The 17,489-nt window shown below is 35.9% G+C and overlaps 2 protein-coding genes and 1 long non-coding RNA gene across 8 annotated transcripts in view; 2 read left to right on the forward strand and 1 right to left on the reverse strand.

Annotated features, from left to right (window-relative positions):
* Positions 1 to 17,489, reverse strand: part of LOC138126984 (uncharacterized) — a 129,627-nt gene that overhangs the window by 73,339 nt on the left and 38,799 nt on the right. The window contains exons 3-6 of one of the 6 annotated variants that reach the window (XR_011158034.1): positions 10,128 to 10,244; positions 9,989 to 10,079; positions 9,074 to 9,412; positions 8,780 to 8,999 (exon numbers count right to left, since the gene is read on the reverse strand). The exons of 1 other annotated variant lie outside the window; for it this stretch is intronic. Coding sequence is in view for 1 of the 5 variants with exons in the window: in XM_069042846.1 (XP_068898947.1) it covers positions 8,710 to 8,999; positions 10,128 to 10,244; positions 10,340 to 10,424 (492 nt within the window). In the remaining 4 variants the exon portion in view is untranslated. Of the gene's footprint in view, positions 1 to 8,646; positions 9,413 to 9,988; positions 10,080 to 10,127; positions 10,245 to 10,339; positions 13,891 to 17,489 lie in introns of those variants that run through there. 4 more of the 6 variants (XR_011158035.1, XM_069042846.1, XR_011158033.1 and 1 more) reach the window with 4 other exon arrangements.
* LOC138127033 (uncharacterized) lies at positions 682 to 2,211 on the forward strand. The gene is made up of 4 exons (XR_011158071.1): positions 682 to 917; positions 970 to 1,177; positions 1,232 to 1,590; positions 1,651 to 2,211. It is a non-coding gene; the product is annotated as an uncharacterized lncRNA (long non-coding RNA).
* Positions 6,458 to 8,797, forward strand: LOC138126987 (uncharacterized). Its single transcript, XM_069042849.1, has 4 exons — positions 6,458 to 7,444; positions 7,499 to 7,738; positions 7,789 to 7,924; positions 7,976 to 8,797. The coding sequence occupies exons 1-4, from the start codon at positions 7,424 to 7,426 to the stop codon at positions 8,506 to 8,508; spliced, it is 930 nt and encodes a 309-aa protein (XP_068898950.1). The 5' UTR covers positions 6,458 to 7,423; the 3' UTR covers positions 8,509 to 8,797.

Genomic DNA, 17,489 nt, shown 5'->3' on the forward strand with positions numbered 1-17,489 from the left:
GTATTGAAAATGTAAAAGTGGTACCTCAATAAAATTTACAATGCTTTATGATTTTAAAATTTAAGGAGATGTAATTACTGAAATGTACAAAGTGCAGTACAATACAGGAATTACTTTTTCGCTTTTACGGTTGGGACCATGATGTCAGCGGTAAATACTCCGACAATACCTAAGTATACGCGGTATACGCGGTCTAATGTTTTCTGATACTTAGGTATTGTTAGAAGCTTTAACGTTTATAAAATGGTCCTTGCCATAAAAACGAAAATTAAAATCCCGAAGTGAAACAATAAGAGAAACCTTAAGGGTGTCATTTTCTAAAAATTTAAGAAATATAAAATTAACCATCTCCTCTGAAATTTGGTGGGAGACGTAAATATAAGCATTACAAATTTGTCATTTCTCGTTTACTTTATCTCCGTGCAGTGGTCGTGTTTCTTGTGAACCTGTTTAAAGTGAACATAATGCCGAAACAAAAAATTAGTTTACGCGAAAAAATATTACAGTGGACAAGCAAGAAAGATTTATATGAAATAAAATCAACCCGAGAAATGTTTTGTAAAGCTTGTGGTAAACTGGTAAGTTAAGCATAATTAAAAATATGTCATTTTATATTTTTTACTTATTTGAAAATTTTATTTTTTGTAGTTTATATGCGAAAAAAGCATGAGCAAACGGCCATCCATAAAGAGAACATTATGACACCGCTTCGGCAAACGTTGCTGACACAGAACTTGGAGGAATCGGCAAATAGTACATTCAATATGGAACTTTGTAACGTCTTTTTAGCTGCCAATATACCATGGCACAAACTACAAAATCCTGCGTTTCAGAATTTTCTGACAAAATATTGTGGTAGAAAAATTCCGGATGAGTCTACTTTACGGAAAAATTATTTACCAAAATGCTACAAAGATGTATGAACATACTATCTTTTAATATTTAATTTAAAATTATTTTCACTTTTAGACTATTGACCGCATTCGGAATGAGCTGGATCCTTTTAACATATGGGTTTCAGTTGACGAAACAACAGATGCACTTGGGCGATATGTGGCGAATTGTCTGGTTGGGAAACTTTCAGAAGATGAACCTGGAAAATCTTATCTTTTGGCGTCTAAACAATTAGAAAGAACAAATCATGAGACAATAGCTAGATTCGTAAATCAATCTTTAGGTAAGGGTTTTTCACTTTTTTAAATTTATTTTGATTTAAAATTTCTATGCGTAGAAATCTTGTGGAGTACCAGAGTTGTTGCTGAAAAGTTTCTTTTGTTTGTAACGGATGGAGCACCATATATGATAAAATCTGGTAGACACCTTAAGGTGTTTTATCCAAAAATTGTGCATGTCACATGCTTAGCGCATGCTTTAAATCTAGTGGCTGAAAAAATTCGCTATCAATATGAAGATGTGGATAATTTAATTTCGAACGTGAAAAAAATTTTCGTTAAGGCACCTTTGAGAGTTGAAATGTACAAAGAAAAACTAAAAGAAATGCCACTGCCTCCACAGCCAATTTTAACACGATGGGGAACATGGCTTCAGGCTGCTATGTTTTACAGCGAACACTTTGATTCCATTAAAGAAGTAAGTATATAAAAGATAAGCAAATTAATTGATTGTTAAACTGTTTTTAACTACTCACAGGTTGTCATGTCCTTTGATGGAAGTTCTGCTGTTGCTATTCAAAAAGCACAGTCTATAATGAAGAAACCCGGAATAAAAAACCAATTAATTTATGTTCGCAGTAATTTTAAAATAATCTGCGAAAGTATTACTCAATTGGAAAAAAATGGGTTACCTTTAACCGATTCAATCAAAATTGTTGAAAACGTATTTACCTCCCTAAAAAAATCTCCAGGCCCTGTAGCAGCAGTAGCATTAAAAAAACTTGAACATGTTACTGAAAAAAATCCTGGATACAAATTTCTTCTAGAATTGGCAAGAATTTTTAGAGGTGAAGATGTGCCGGAACATGACACCAAAATGGAAGAAATTTATTAAATTATTACAAATTTGCGCCCATTACCTCTTGCGAGGTAGAAAGAAGTTTTTCAAAATATAAGTCCATTTTGGTGGATAACCGACAATGTTTTAAAGTAGAAAATTTAGAGCAATATCTTGTATGCAATGTAAATACGTAACAATGTAAATAACTAACAAACTTGTAGTATTGTATATTAATTAATAAAAAATAATTAGTAAATATCTTGTTGTGTGTACCTACTTAAAACGTTAAAAACACATTTTTTAATTTAATTAACCACAACTTTAAGGACCTAGTATGGCTTATTTTCAGTTTTTAAGGGACTATTTGCAGTAGTTTAAGGGACTATTTTAGGCACCTATTTCCGACTTTTTAATTGCCTAAAATCCGGGCCCTAATCATTAAGTTGCGTTATTAATTTTCTTTAACCAGTTAACGAAATCATGGAACCACAAAAAAAAAAAATTAGAATGGCATTATTAGCAATTGGAGAGGAATTCCTCCGGCGAGGAGGGAGTGCTATGAAACCAATCGTGTTGTGGCATCTTAGTTCTACAATTCTTCAAAAAAATCGTTTTGAAGAAATTACGGTATCCATACAGTGCCTTGAAGATGAACATGTTAGGATAACCAATTTTTATGAAGAATGGATAGGAAGATACCTTGATTATGATTTTTATATTTTGTTTAGGTAGGTGGACAGTTGGACACTAATATTTAGAAATCCTTCAATTTAAGTTCCGTTTTTGTTTAGGATAACCAAAAAGACTTGTGAAATATTGCAAAATAAGTGGGCACTGTAATAATGGAGAAAGATTATTATGGGGGTAATTATCCTCTGCCGCTACAAAAGAGCCTTCTAATTTCATTGCTCTATTTTGCTCGAGGAGAAGTAACAAGGACTGAATGCACATTAGAAAGAGACAGATAAATAACCAGGCCTAATAACCAGCTTTAAAAGCTAGTTGAATGGTGTGGTTAAATGTGACGTCATAGTTATCTGTCAGGCACGCCAAAAAAGCTTTAACCATTAACCATAGACCATGGTTATACGTGGTTAAACCGCCGAAATTTGCCTAAAAAGGCGTTTTTACCTCAAGGACCTTGCATTGCAGCAAATGAAGCCGCATTTGATAAACCGTTCGAAAATAATTATTTTGGTTATGGACAGGTAGTTAAGCGTGTAGTAAGAATAAACTTGTATAATAACAGAATTCTTGGATATTTTCAAGCAGATCCACGTGCTGCTCTCAGAACTGCATCTACTGATTTGGGAACTTCTTATTCCTCGTTACAAATAATTCTTTGTCGCCATAAGTTACATCTCTATAAATATATAAGACTACAAAAATTACATCCCGGGAACCACGTACGCAGAGTAAATTTTTGCGAAGAATTTTTATTAAGTACATATTAATTAAGATCCTAATTTTAAAAAAATCATCTGGACAAATGAAGCAAAATTCTGTTAACGAGGGGTGTTTAATCCAAGAAATCGCCGTTTTTGGGCGCACGAAATCCTCGGATTGTACTCGTAGTGGAGGTGAAAAACCAAATTCAATTTCGGATTAATGTCTTCTGCTTAGTAATGGACAGTGAGATGTACGATGAAAATTTGAATGGCAAGGTTTATTTAAGAATTTTAAGAGAAGTTGTGGAAAACTACCTAGATGATACACTCAATCAACACATCAATCGTTGCTTTCTAGTGGACGAAGCTCCAGCTCATTCTACTAGAGCCGTAGATGCCAAATTAACGGAACTTTTTGAAGATCGTGGGCCCTTTTTTTCATCACTCTGTATATGTTTTTAGATATTCCAAGCAAAAAACCTAGGTTAAAATCGTACGCCATTCCAAGTAAAAATTTACCTGAAAGGAAAGTATTTTTTGATTCAAAACCATTGAAACCATGTAGATGTCTAACTTTGAGAACTCAAGAAATCGTAACAGATGTAATTGAGGTAGTAGATCATAAATCAACTTATCACAAAAATCAAACAAAGAAAGTGCTTGAAGGTATGATCAATTTTTTTTTTCTTGTCACGATTTGATTTTAAATAGTTACAGATTTGGAGGAAACAGCAGCACATGCTCTATGTGCTTTGTTTCAAACTCACAGCAACATAATGCCAAAGTCCACGAAAGATCAAGAAACCCAAGTCAGAAGTGAAGATTTTGATAAGACTAAAGAAGACAAAGGAGTTCAGGTTTCAAGTGGAGATTTAGTTGATCATCTTAAAACTAATCAGCAGTTGAACACCATGACAGGAATACCAACCCATGAGTTATTCATTATATAGTAACAGTGTGTGGAAGGACATTTGGAAACTTTCCAAACAAAAATAGGTTGAGTTTGAAGGAGAGTGTCATGTTGTGTTTAATGAAAATTAAAAATGGATTTTCATACGCGGTATTGGCTGTTTTGTTTGGAACCACAACAGACTCGAGATGTCGTAATATATTTCATGAAAGCATAGTTATGTTGGCGAAAGTTTTAAAGGTTGTAAAACCTGCATTCGATTATTGTAATCTATTTACCACCTATTGAAGAAATTAAAGTAAATATGCCATCTTGCTTTAAACATTTTCAGAAAGTTAGGATAGTAATTGATTGTACTGAAATTCCTGCCCAGAAAGCAAAATGTTTAAAAAGTAGACTTAGAACGTATTCACATTATAAAAAGGACCATACATTGAAATACATGACTGCGGTAAGTCCTGCGGGAACAATTGCTTTTGTAAGTAAAGCGTATGGAGGAAGACATTCTGACAAAGCTATCTTTGAGCAAAGTTGCTTGTTAGAAAAACTAGAAATGTTCAGAGATGAAATTATGTTTGACAAGGGTTTTTTGATTAATAACTTTGCAGAGACACATTTTGTAAAAGTTATTCAACCACCATTTTTAAGAAAACAGAAACAGTTTTCCAAAAATGATGCTTTAACTAATCAAAAAATAGCAAAAGCGAGAGTTCATATAGAACGAGTTAATCAAAGGATCAAAATCTTTGAGATTTTCAAAAAACCCTTACCAATTTCTCTGTGGTCCAGAGCTGACGACTTTTCCTTCTTGTCCGTGCTATTGTAATCCAATTTTTGACGACAGTCGATTTCTTTAAAAACGTTCTGTATTTTTGGTTTAAATAAATTTATTTTTAATTTTTACGTACTTCGTGTAACCTACACAACAATTATCACATCACTTTGTTTTTTAAGTATATAGCAAATGGTCTGCAAACATTTGGTATAAATAGACTAAATTTAATCTTTAAGAAGATTTCAATCCGGAATGATAATTGATTTTTGCACTGCTTGTGTTAATTTTTCTTTGTACGTGATCAGATATGTTTATATTGAAGGCGACCAAGTTGAATTGAAGGAATAATTTCTAGGTTTCTTCCCTATAGCTGGAAAGACTGCAGTCGAACTTGTTGAAAATATCCTTACGCAGCTGGAGAGTGATACATCTGTGTCGGGCTCAAGGATATGATAACGCTGCAACCATGGCGGGAGTTCATGGTGGTGTACAGGTAAAAATCAAAGAGCTCAATCCCAAAGCGTTGTTTATGCATTGTGCTAATCATTCACTAAATCTGTGTGGAGTGCACTCTTTTGGGACCGTTGGTTCATGTGTGACTTTTTTCGGAACAGTAGAAAGAGTCTACACGTACTTTTCATCATCCATACATCGATGGGAAATTATAATGAAACATGTAGGCGTATCGGTCAAAAGAGTAGTAGAGACAACATGGAGTGCTCATCACGACGCTGTTAAACCAGTGAAGAATAATTTCGAGAAACTTATATCCACACTCGAAGAGATGTGTGATTCCAGCAACAGGAGAGAAAACGTCGATACAAGAGAAGCAGCATTCACACTCTTACCGGCTTTGTGTGACTTCAGTTTTTTATGCTACCTTTTTTTTTGGTGTGAAGTCCTAGAACAAGTGAACCAGATACAAAAGTATATTCAGACATCTGGGCAATCGCTGGAGAAGTGTGTGATAAAAATTAAAGCCAACGTATCCAAATAGATGAAAGAGCCATTTCATACGCAACTAAAAAATGTAAGAACTTGGATATTTCAATTGAAAAAAGAAGAAGGAGAAGATTTCCAAAACGTATGCCAGGAGAGCAGGCTAGAGACGCTGGATTAACATTGCCAGAAAATCTTCAAAGAGAAATGTTAGAAGGTCTTGATAGATTTCACGAAGAACTAGACCATCGTTACAGAGCAATGGATGACATCCTTATAACATTTGGTGTTGTGCAGCCTCAAACTCTGCTTACATCAACAGAGGAAGAACTTCGTGGTATAGTTCCAAATCTAACAAAAGTCTATGATGAATTTTCACGAGAGGACATTATTTTGGAGATTGGACGACTAAGGCACCACCAGCATTTCTTCTCAAGTGGCGGTCCAGTGGACTACCTTGGAGCTTGTGAGATTCATTGTAAAATGGGACTATTCTGAGTCTGTTCCGAGTCTAGCGCTAGATTTTTTTTAACTATTTCCGTTTCAGTGGCTTCATGTGAAAGAAGCTTTTGAAAATTAAAGTTAATCAAATACTATTTAAGATCCACCATGAGCCAAGCGCGATTTTGCACAATATTTTACGTGAAGCCAAAGTGCTGGCTCCATATCAAGCTGCTTTGGATGATCCTATGCATCTACCAACGCAAAAAAGTATTAAACAGTTGAATTTCTGCACTGGACCACCGCACAAAAGCCTGCTAGCAATATCCCACCGTACAGAGCGGCCGCTTCCGATAATACGGTGACGTACTTTCACGAGGCGGTAGGGTCTAAAGCGTGAAACACAATGGAACGGCGTCTGACGGCGTCAAATATCAAACTAAAGTTGAAACCGTTACAAGTTTATTGGGTTGAACACACTGCACGGCGTTAAGCGGCGTTTGACGCGCCAAGTTCGTCAACTTCTGGAAAATTTCGACGAGCATTTAATCAACCACGTGAGAGAAGGTTCAGCAGGTTGGAGCGTTGAGCGGTAATTGTTTTCCGCTCCATGCTACCCGCTCCAAATTTATTCTGGATTCTGCTGAACGGTTACGCTATGTTTTGCTACCCTGAGCTCTGAGCTGTCAAATACTGCGATAACATAACCCCACTTTTTGTGCGATGTACAGGGCAGAGACGTTATCTTTGATCAGGATTTATTAAAGTGGTCTGTTTGAATAGTGCATAGTGTGTGAAATAGATCCACAAAGACGTAATATCGTTGCAAACATAATTTTTAATGAGGAAGCTGACCTCATTGTTCAAAATATTGCCATTAATAATGCATTAGAACTTGCCGAACCAATAAATGCATTTGGAGATGCAGAAGGCCGAAGGAACATACAAAAAAATGAAAATTTTTATGAAATTACCATTCCACTGTATGTAGACGATTTGTTTAAAGATCACTTTCGAATGAGTCGAGAGGCAGTAGAGGTAAGTCAGTAAGTGTCAATTCCAGCCTTTCTGATAAATTAATTCTAATTGCAGGAACTTGTACAAGTAATTGCGGTTACCAACAGAATCCCAGTTCAACACATCCCCTTAGAGAAAAAGGTTTTGTTTTCATTATGGGTGTTAGGAAAGCAAGAATCTTTCTTATCTGTGGGTGATCGGTTTGGGTTAGCGAAAAGTACAGCTCATTACATTTTCAAACAATTTATCAATGTAATGCTTACGTTATTACCTCAGTACATAAGATGGCCTGAAAATCACAGGGAAGCAATAAGGGTTTGTAAACTGTTGTAATGAAATCCCAAGTTGAACAATTTTTTTTACAGCAATTTCATGAAAGGTCTCAAGGGTTTCCTGGAGTAATAGGCGCAATAGATGGCTGCCATATTCCTATTAAGCAGCCACGTCACAATGCACATGACTATTACAATAGGAAACAATTTCACTCTATCATTCTACAAGGTAAGAGAATGGATTGAAAAAAAAAAACAAACATCAATTTCTAATTTTCAGGAATATGTGATCATCGTATGATGTTTACTGATATATTCATAGGAATGCCTGGAAGAGTTCACGATGCTCGTGTTTTTCGAAATAGTGATATTTATAATCAAATTATAAATGAAGATAATCCCCTGATTCCTCAGGATATGCACATTCTGGGAGATTCAGCATATCCCATTATGTTAAATGTTCTCACTCCATTTAGAGACAATGGTCATCTGGCCGCAGATCAATTAAATTACAACTACAAGCTAAGTTGCCTGCGATCAATAATCGAGAGAGCTTTTGGACGCCTAAAAGGTAAATTTAGGCGTCTAAAATATATGGACGTATCAGATCCTATTTTTGGGACTGACATAATAGCAGTTGCTTGTATTCTGCACAACTTCATCATTGCAACGGACAATGATGATGAAGAATTTGATTTTGAAGATCTCCCAGAAGAGCCAGTTGATGAAGATGAAGATGACGATTTGGAAATTGAAAATAGGAATCAAGGCGTCCAAAAGAGAAGAAATATTGTAAATATTCTCAGAAATTGAGAGAGGCTCATACTAAATATGTACACATGGATTAGATTGTAAAATGCAAATATGTAATAAACTATATATACATATATTATCCATTTAGTGGAATTTACTGTAAAACGTATGCAGCACACAGCTAAACAGCGCCTACTATTTTTTTCGTTGTGGTCACAATCAAAGTGAATAGATAATAGGAATAAAACTATTTCAAATTGGCTAGTAATTTATTGAAGAACCTAATAATTGTTTAAGGATTTCATTTCGTTCTTTCTGAATCGCATTTGACTCTTGAATGGCAACTTTGAGCTGTTTTACTTCCTCCACACGCTTTTCTTCAATGTCAATCAATCTTTTTCTTAAGCCATACAAATTCCTGACATTGGTGGCTTTTTTGGCTTTAGTTTTAGGTTCTGAATGAACTGTAGCTTCTTCCGTTGTAGCTAAGGGATCCACCACAGAAGTCACGTCTGTGGCCTGGCTGGAAGGTCCAGGCACGACTACATCAACTGCAAACAATATATTTATATATAACACATATATATCGGTACAAACAATTTAAATTTTTTTCTGATTTAGCCACCTGGAACACGATAATTAATCGATGAAATTGTCCTTGGTAAGTTGACAGTTCTGTCTTCGTGAAAGATTTCATCCATATCTGCATAATATTCCCAGGAAATTCTTCCTCGGCCAGTTTTTCTGGCCCCATCTTTAATGGTAGTATATCGTTTCTTTAAGTTTCGCCATTTCCTATCCAAAGCTTCAGTGTTAACTCTATACTTTTGCTTGCGGAATTTAGCCTCTATTTCTTGCCACAGATCTTTCTTCTTTAATTTTGGGTTTCGAAATTGTTCTTTTAGCTCTGAATAACTTTGTATTAATAATTTTGTAGATGCCCGATCCCATGCAATGGTTTCATCTACAAAATTTCACTTATTAAGTAAATAATACAAAATGTTCAATAGAAGACATGCACAACACCAATAAGTTTTTGTTCAAGAAAAGCATTCATGTATACATATAAGCACAAATGCATCTAGAATAAGAACCTCCTCTCATTAGTAAAGTGGAAATACAGAATTACATACACACAAAATTCGTATTATTCAAGGCTAACAGCCTAGAAAAAGAAAACGAAACAATCACAATGCAACAACCCTTATACACAGAGCATCCTAACACCCAAGCTACAATTACTGAGTTCTCGTCTGAGTAGGATCACCGTGTCCACAAGGGGCTGCTAACGCTCTGAACAATTTGAACAAAAAGATCACTTCCATGCGGCTATCAAGCAAAGACTGCAGACCAACCTCACCAAGCAGCATTTGATACGGTGCGATCAATTAAAAAATAAATCGAGTCGGCGTGTTACCTATGGCAACCCATGCTGTAGCACAGGCTCCAAAGCAAACTAGATTTATTTTTTAAATGATCGCTCGGTACAACTAGTCCAAAGAATCTGCCTCAAACCATATCTATTATTCTTTTAAATTACCTTTTTGTCGATACTATGATTGCTCTTATGCGAATATAAGATCCATGGGAGTCAATAAATAAAAAAAAATATATATCATTAGATACATTCACTAGAATTACCCATGGGAATTATTCGAAATTAACTGATATTAACTAACCTGTGTCCATGTTTGCTGTTGCAAGTATTGTACCATGTGTTCCTGCATGACTGGTGCTTGAAAATTCTGCTCCTGCCCTGCTGGTACTTGCAAATACTGCCTCTTGTTGTCGTTGTTCTAAAAATAAAGAAGAACGATAAATAACAATTTCCATCGCGAATGCTTACAACAGAAGAAACACAGTAATAAGATTACACGTGAAATTTACTTACCGTTCCATATAAGATTGTGCACATCTTCTGTACATTGTACAGAAATTTCTTCATTACCCACTTTGTAGCGTTTGAAAATCTCCATAATTTATTGTATTATGTACAACCAAAAAAAAAAATCTGCAATAGCGTATACCGGTAATTATCTCGAAACAGCTGATGAATGAAGTGAAGAGGAAGTGAAGTGTTGGCGCCGTTTACGGTATTTCAGAAGAGTACTGCGCAAACGCAAACATCGCTCCATTGGTAGCGCAGCGATGGAGCGGTGTTGCAAGTACGCTCCGTCCGCTCCGTAGCGCTACCTTTGGAGCGAAACATGGAGCGGTACGTTCATCAGACAATTGTGAAACAGTTTTGAAACTGTTTCGTCTGCTGAACGCGCCCAATGTGAAATCCTATACAATAAAAAGTGTAGTGGTTAGAAAAATACCACAATCAAATTAAAAAAGTGCCAGGATATTAGCGAATTAATGAATTCAACAGGTAAGACTTTGTTTTGGAGCTTTAGGTTTGTTTTTAGACACAAAATAACAAACAAAAATGCTAACCCTATTCAAACATAACTTTATTGTTAACATTGTTTATTTAAGTTGAAGAATGTACTATTGCGGTCAAAAATAACTGGGACAGCACGTTACTGTAGACACTTCCAAACATATTGAGTTTGAATGAGTTTGGAAGTGTCTACAGTAACACACTGTCCCAGTTTTGACCGCAATACGAGTAGTATGAGGCGGTGGAAGAGTTTGCGTGATCACTACAAGCGAGAAATAAAAAAGCAAACCTTCCCTGCCTGCAGTCGAGCAAAGAGCCAGCCACCATGGCATTTGCTTGAAACTTTGGGGACCATATAGCTCCCAGAGAGTAAGGCTTTGTTTTAAATTAATTGGATCACAATAATCACTGAGGTTTCTAGAACATCTGGTATATCGAGCACCCGAACCAAAATACATCAATGCAATCCGAGGTAGAACCTGAGGAATCACAGGATATTCTGGAGCCTAATGAAGGCTCCACATCGCCCACCATCGTTACTACTCCAAAACCGCCCAGAAGGTATGACGTTCCAAGAGTTTGTGAAAGCTAAAATGGCACCTCCTCCTGCTGTGACTCCAGGGCAGAAGTTTGGGCAAACAGATGGAAGTTTGTTCAATTCGCTCAACCAGAGGCACCAAAAGGAAGCCAGGCTTCATATAATGAAATATTTATTTTCATTACATGAAAAAGAATTGTTAGAAAATGAGTAAAGTATAATTGTTAAGACCGTATTTTATTTTTTACAAGTTATTTATCAATGATGTATTACAACCTGCTACTAGTTAGCATTAATTCTGTTAAGTTGGAAGGAAACTGCACCTTCAGCCAAAAAGTAATCAGCTAATAAGCGATGGTATAATAAACAATGATGTTAGATAAATGAATCTGACGATGAAATTATTATTTGGAGTAATCCAAGGCCTTCATCCACTCGTTACTACAGACCATTACACCTGCAAACTGTCAATTCTGTCAGAAAAAAAAATGTAGAAAAACAGTGCAAATCTCAATTCCTTCAATACCGTGTTGAAGGTTAGAAACATCGAAGTTCACTATCAATTGTAAATATTTTACAATGATAGACGGAAAGGTTAGAAACGCAATAACTGATACAAAATCAGCGCTAAGATGTTATATCTGTAAATTAATTAACTATAATTACAGTTGAAAATCTTTTAAACAAAGCTGAACTCCTTAACAGACACGTGGCTTATACTTTAATCAAAAACTGTCTTTTCATACCAAAATTTAATTTTTTATTAAGAACAACTCCATTTTGGAAATTTTCTAATTATGTTAATTCAATTGATTCTTCTTTAAAGTCTTGTTTAGAGAGAATTCTTAATTTACGTTTAACTGATTTACAATGGCGTCAGTCCACTTTACCGATTAGATTTGGTGGTCTGGGAATTCGTCGCATTTCCGATATTTGAATCCCTGCTTTCCTATCTTCAATTAATGGGGTTAAAAAGCTTGTTTCTTTATTACTAAACTCAAAGGATAATGAGCTTAATATTCACCATTATGATGAAGCTTTAGCAACAATTCCACAATTTCAGAAGAATTGGGATAATATTAATATCAAAGGAATAATTGCCAATGACTTAATCTTTAATTCACCTAGAGACTTGGCTCGTTTTAAAGCTTTGCAATGCAAAGAATCAGGATCTTGGTTACATGCAATACCTTCTCCATTAGGAGAAGGTACTCTTTTAGATAACACTTCCTTCCAAGTTTGTATTGGTTTAAGATTGGGTTGTAATCTTTGTACATCATATTTGCAAATGCAATGCGAAAGTTGACGAAATTGGCACCCACGGTCTAAGTTGTTTCAAAAGCAGTGTTAGATTTTCAAGACACACTGAAATTAATTCCATTATCAACCGGTCTTTAACTTCAATTCATGTGAATTCGCGGAATCGCGGAATCAGGCGATTCAAAATCAAAGAAATTCCTTTTCGAGAGGATTTCCCTTGCCATTCAACGTGGAAACGCTGCAAGCATTCGGGGCACTTTTCCAGATTCCGCAATATTATCGGAAATTTTTGTATTATAAAACAAAAATGTTTATGTAATTATGTTATTAATATAAGCTCTTACTTTCATTAACGTCTAAAGATTTCAATAACTTGGATTTAGTACGTACAACACCATGAAACGCAGAGCATTTAACTTTTGGAATTGGTTCTTGCATGTCTAGATCAAGTTCATGCATTTAGCGTACAAAGTTTGTTCTGAGGATGACAAAAAAAAGATATCCAATTATTCGAGAATGCTGTATGTGCCCTTGTAATTGTAATAGTACGATCCACTATTTGGTGTTTTTTTTTCAATTATTCTATATCAGGACTGCAAAGTTAGAATTTGAATGACTGAAATGATTTTTTGTAGGCCATCGCGCACAAAGAACAGGAAGAAACTCTAACAGAAACAGTGGAAACACGTGACGCAGTAGTGGATGCAGATATGCTTGGTGATAATCTACAGACGCCTCAGACATCTCATACGACCAGTTATTCGCGGAAAAGATCTCGATCTAAAAGTAGTGACATTGAAGAGGAAAAAAATAAACTAATTGATTTAGCTCATGAGGTACTCACCAACAACGACAGTTACTGGAAAAAGAATTGGTTACCAACTGAACAACAGAGATTTATTGCATTGAAACTGATAAACTGATAATGTACTCGTACTATGGAAGAGTTGGAAAACTAAAAGAAGATGCAAATGTATTTTGTGGAGGTTCTATACCAAATTCACACTTAACCCCCCAATTTGTCCCACCCTCAAAACTAACAGACACAAATGAATCATATATATTTTTGAATGGACATTTTGGTGCGAGGTGCTAAAATTGTTACACCCGTCTCATCTGAGACTCACCATAAAATCAATTTCCACCCAAAAGAATATAATAAGGCATTTAACTACCTCCCAGGACACCTAAATTATCTCACTGTAGGTGACGACAATATTCAGCAAGCATATTCCTTACTCATAGAAAATGGATTTTATGCACATGCTTTCATTTTGAGATTATTCTGACTGATTTCACTATTTTTCTGTGCTGATCATGTCGACAGTCTGTTATTTGTGGTTGTCTAACAAAAAACAATCAAAACAGCTCCAACGGCCACAGATAACTCTCCAAGATTCTCTTTTAGGATTGTACCCAATCAAAGTAAAGAGCAAGAAATGGTACCATAAAATGTTGTACAATACGATCGATATGACAGTAGTTAATGCATGGTTACTTGACAAAAGGATTAAAAAAAAGTCGGAAAAGCAGACGAAATGGTACCATTACTAATATTCAAAACCATTCTGGCTGAACAAAAAATTACCGTAGTAAAACTGCAGGACCTGCTAGACCTGACAACACGAATGATATTTTCCCTGCAAGCAGAGCTTGAGACATCTTTACCAGAGGGTTCCAAAAAGTTTACAATGCTATGCAAAATGGAGCTGCGATGGTAGCTCGGGCTACAGACAACGTTTTCTTGAAAGTAATGTGGATGATTCGTCTGTTTTTGTGTTGTCACTCGTACAATGGCTTGACGATAAAAAAAAAATGATATGACAGAAACCAGCCCCTTCGCCTACCCGCTTTTGTGGAGCGACATAACTGGTGTTTACAAAGGAGTCAGACGAAGTAACCAAGAAGGAAACTGGTGTAATTGAAAAACAAATTCAAAAACTTGTGCCTTCAGTGGTAAAGGATATAATATTACAGCCAGTTTTGAATTGCTATTTACAATGGTAAATGGAAAAATGTGCAATTCAATACAAACAACTGGATGATAGATTGCATGAAGCTTTGGCAACAATTACATCTCAAATGATTCAAGGCGTCCAAGCAAGTTTAATGAGACGAACACGTCTTTGTATTCAAATTGATGTAGGTCATTTTGAGCAATTATTATAAGAGTGTCAACAAATCGTTAACTTTTATGTTTTTTTTTTAAATCTAAAAAAAGCAAAATAACAGCTGTAATCAATCAATTGCATGCTTAGCCACTTTGTACATTGGCAGTGACACCGCAAATTGTTAATGTTGAGAGGTGACAACTATTTTTAACACATTATTATGGATTTGCGCAAGAACAACTTAACTCCTGCTGAACTTGTTGCTATAGTCACTAATTTTGCTAATGAAATTAGTGATCTTAAAACGTCAGAAGATGATGAAGACGAATTTGCACATATGCGTGATGTTCCGGAGATGTCGGACGCGGAAGATCATATCAGTGAATTTGAAGAAGAAACAGATGAGTTTTCTGGAGATTCTAAGACTCAAATAGAAGCCAGTGCCGCAAAATCTGGGCACGAATGGATTTCACGACCTCTTACAATGACAAGAAGGTTGGCCCACAACATCGTAACTAGATCAACTGCACCAACTCCACATTATAACAAGGCAAAAGAAATAAAAGATTTTTCAATTTGTTCATTACTGATGAAATGAAAGAGATTATTTGTTGATATATCAACAAATATGGAGATAGATTTTTCGGACAAAAATATCCAGATTCATCAAAAAAATTTAATTACGAGTACATGCCCCAAACTGAATTAGATTGTTTCATTGGCGTTGTCATTACGGCGGAGGCTTGCGTTGTGGTAAAGAAGCTATGAGAGAAATGTGGCCCAAGAATGCAGCATGGCAGGCTCGTTACCGAATATGCAATTTATTATTACAAGTTAACAGGAGACGAGGAATTATTAAATGGCCTTCTGTTAGGCGAGCAACAGAAATATCAAACTATGTATTTTAGGAAAAAGCATAAAATTCCAGGTAAAAAGCTGAAAACATTATTAACAACACAAGCATAATATAATAATTCCTCCTAAGGTATTATTGGACTGATCGATGGAAGCCATATAAGATTGTGGCACCAAAGGAGTCTTCAGGATCATATATTAATCGAAAGGGTTATCACTCCATTTTATTGCAAGGCGTTTGCGACCATACAAAGTTGTTTACAGATGTGTACTCGTATGTTGAAGAAGTGGGTTCCATTCATGACTATACCATGTTCTTAAGGTCAGAAGTGTCTGAGTTTGGGGCAGAAAACAGACATCAGTAGGGCACATTCTTCGGGGGAATAAATACCACGTCATGTTGGTGCAGGTTTTAAAACCAATAGATTTCCTGAAAAGATTGCAGTTTTGTCAGTTTATCCAATGAAAATTAGATGAAGACGTTAACTTTCTAAAAAATGTGTTATTTAGTGATGAGTCTAGATTCAGCAATAACGGGGCTTTAAACAGGCATAACTGTCATTACTACAGTTAGGAAAATCCGCGTTGGATACGAGAAACTCACTTTCAAAATGTGTTTTCAGTGAACGAGTAGTGCGGGATAATAAATGAACACATAATTGGCCCTCACTTCTTTGATGGAAATCTAAACGGTGAAATGTATTTACATTTTTTACAAAATGACTTACCCTTATTGTTGGAAGAGTTAGATCTGAATACACGACAACGTATGTGGTTCCAGCAAGATGGGGCCCCACCCCATTTTCATAGAAATGTCAGACAATATTTAGATGACAATTTTACAAACATTTGGATACGGCGAGGTTCCAATAACCTTTGGCCACCCCGAAGTTCGGACTTAACGCCTTTAGATTTTTTCTTGTAGGGCGTTGGCTACCACTGTCACAGACCGTGTGACAATGGAATGATCTTGATGCTGATGATGATGATCCTGAGAAACAAGAGGAAACTTCTCAAGAGGAATTCCCGAATTTATAAACTCTGATGAATTCAGCTCATCTATACCGTTCGATCCAGATCATTCGGGTCCGTCTACGTTACAAAGACATCAAAAAGAGTAAAACAGTAAACTTCTACTGCATCGTGGACTATGCTCACTGGGGACACCACGTCAAAAAAAAACGCACCCTATTGCTCTACCTCTGTGGTGGTGTGGAAAATACAAAGTACAAAAATAAAAGAAATTTTCGATTTCTACACGCTGTAACTACGAAACTAAACTAATCAAAATAATTAAGGGGTCAACTTTTATTTAGGCTGTAAATTTTAAACGAAATGGGCAAAAATGTTGGGTGGCTGGTTAGTTGTTGCTATGACAATCTTTTGTTAATCAGGAAAACTTAAATTGTCAAAAAAGCTTTACTTTCTAAAAAATTCCAATTAGAGTCATTTCGTTGCAAAAACAAAGTGATAATTGTGAATCGAGTGATTTTATTTTTACTGTTCCGAAAACGTTCTGAAGAGATGGAACGCAATGGAGGGGTCCATCAAGGTGGACGAAGACAACCAACGTCAGTAGAAGTTTTTCGAGCTGTTACTCTTCTAGAAGAAAACAAAACACAGCGATATGTTGCGGAACAGCTGGGAGTAAGGCAATCTGTCATATGGAGGCTTTGGAGACGGTTCCAAAACACTGGAAGCGTTACTCGTCTTCCTGGACAAGGTCGCCACAGAGCAACGACGCTGCTGGATGACCGTTTTTTGCGTTTACAAGCTCTTCGGAAACGTACAAACACAGCACGCACTTTACAAAATGATCTTTTACGTGCCAGAGGTGTACAAATTTCGGACCAGACCGTAAGAAATCGACTACGAGAAGCAGGCCTGAGAT

Source organism: Tenebrio molitor, chromosome 3 (assembly GCF_963966145.1).
Source record: "Tenebrio molitor chromosome 3, icTenMoli1.1, whole genome shotgun sequence".
Classification (NCBI taxonomy): Eukaryota; Metazoa; Arthropoda; class Insecta; order Coleoptera; family Tenebrionidae; genus Tenebrio; species Tenebrio molitor.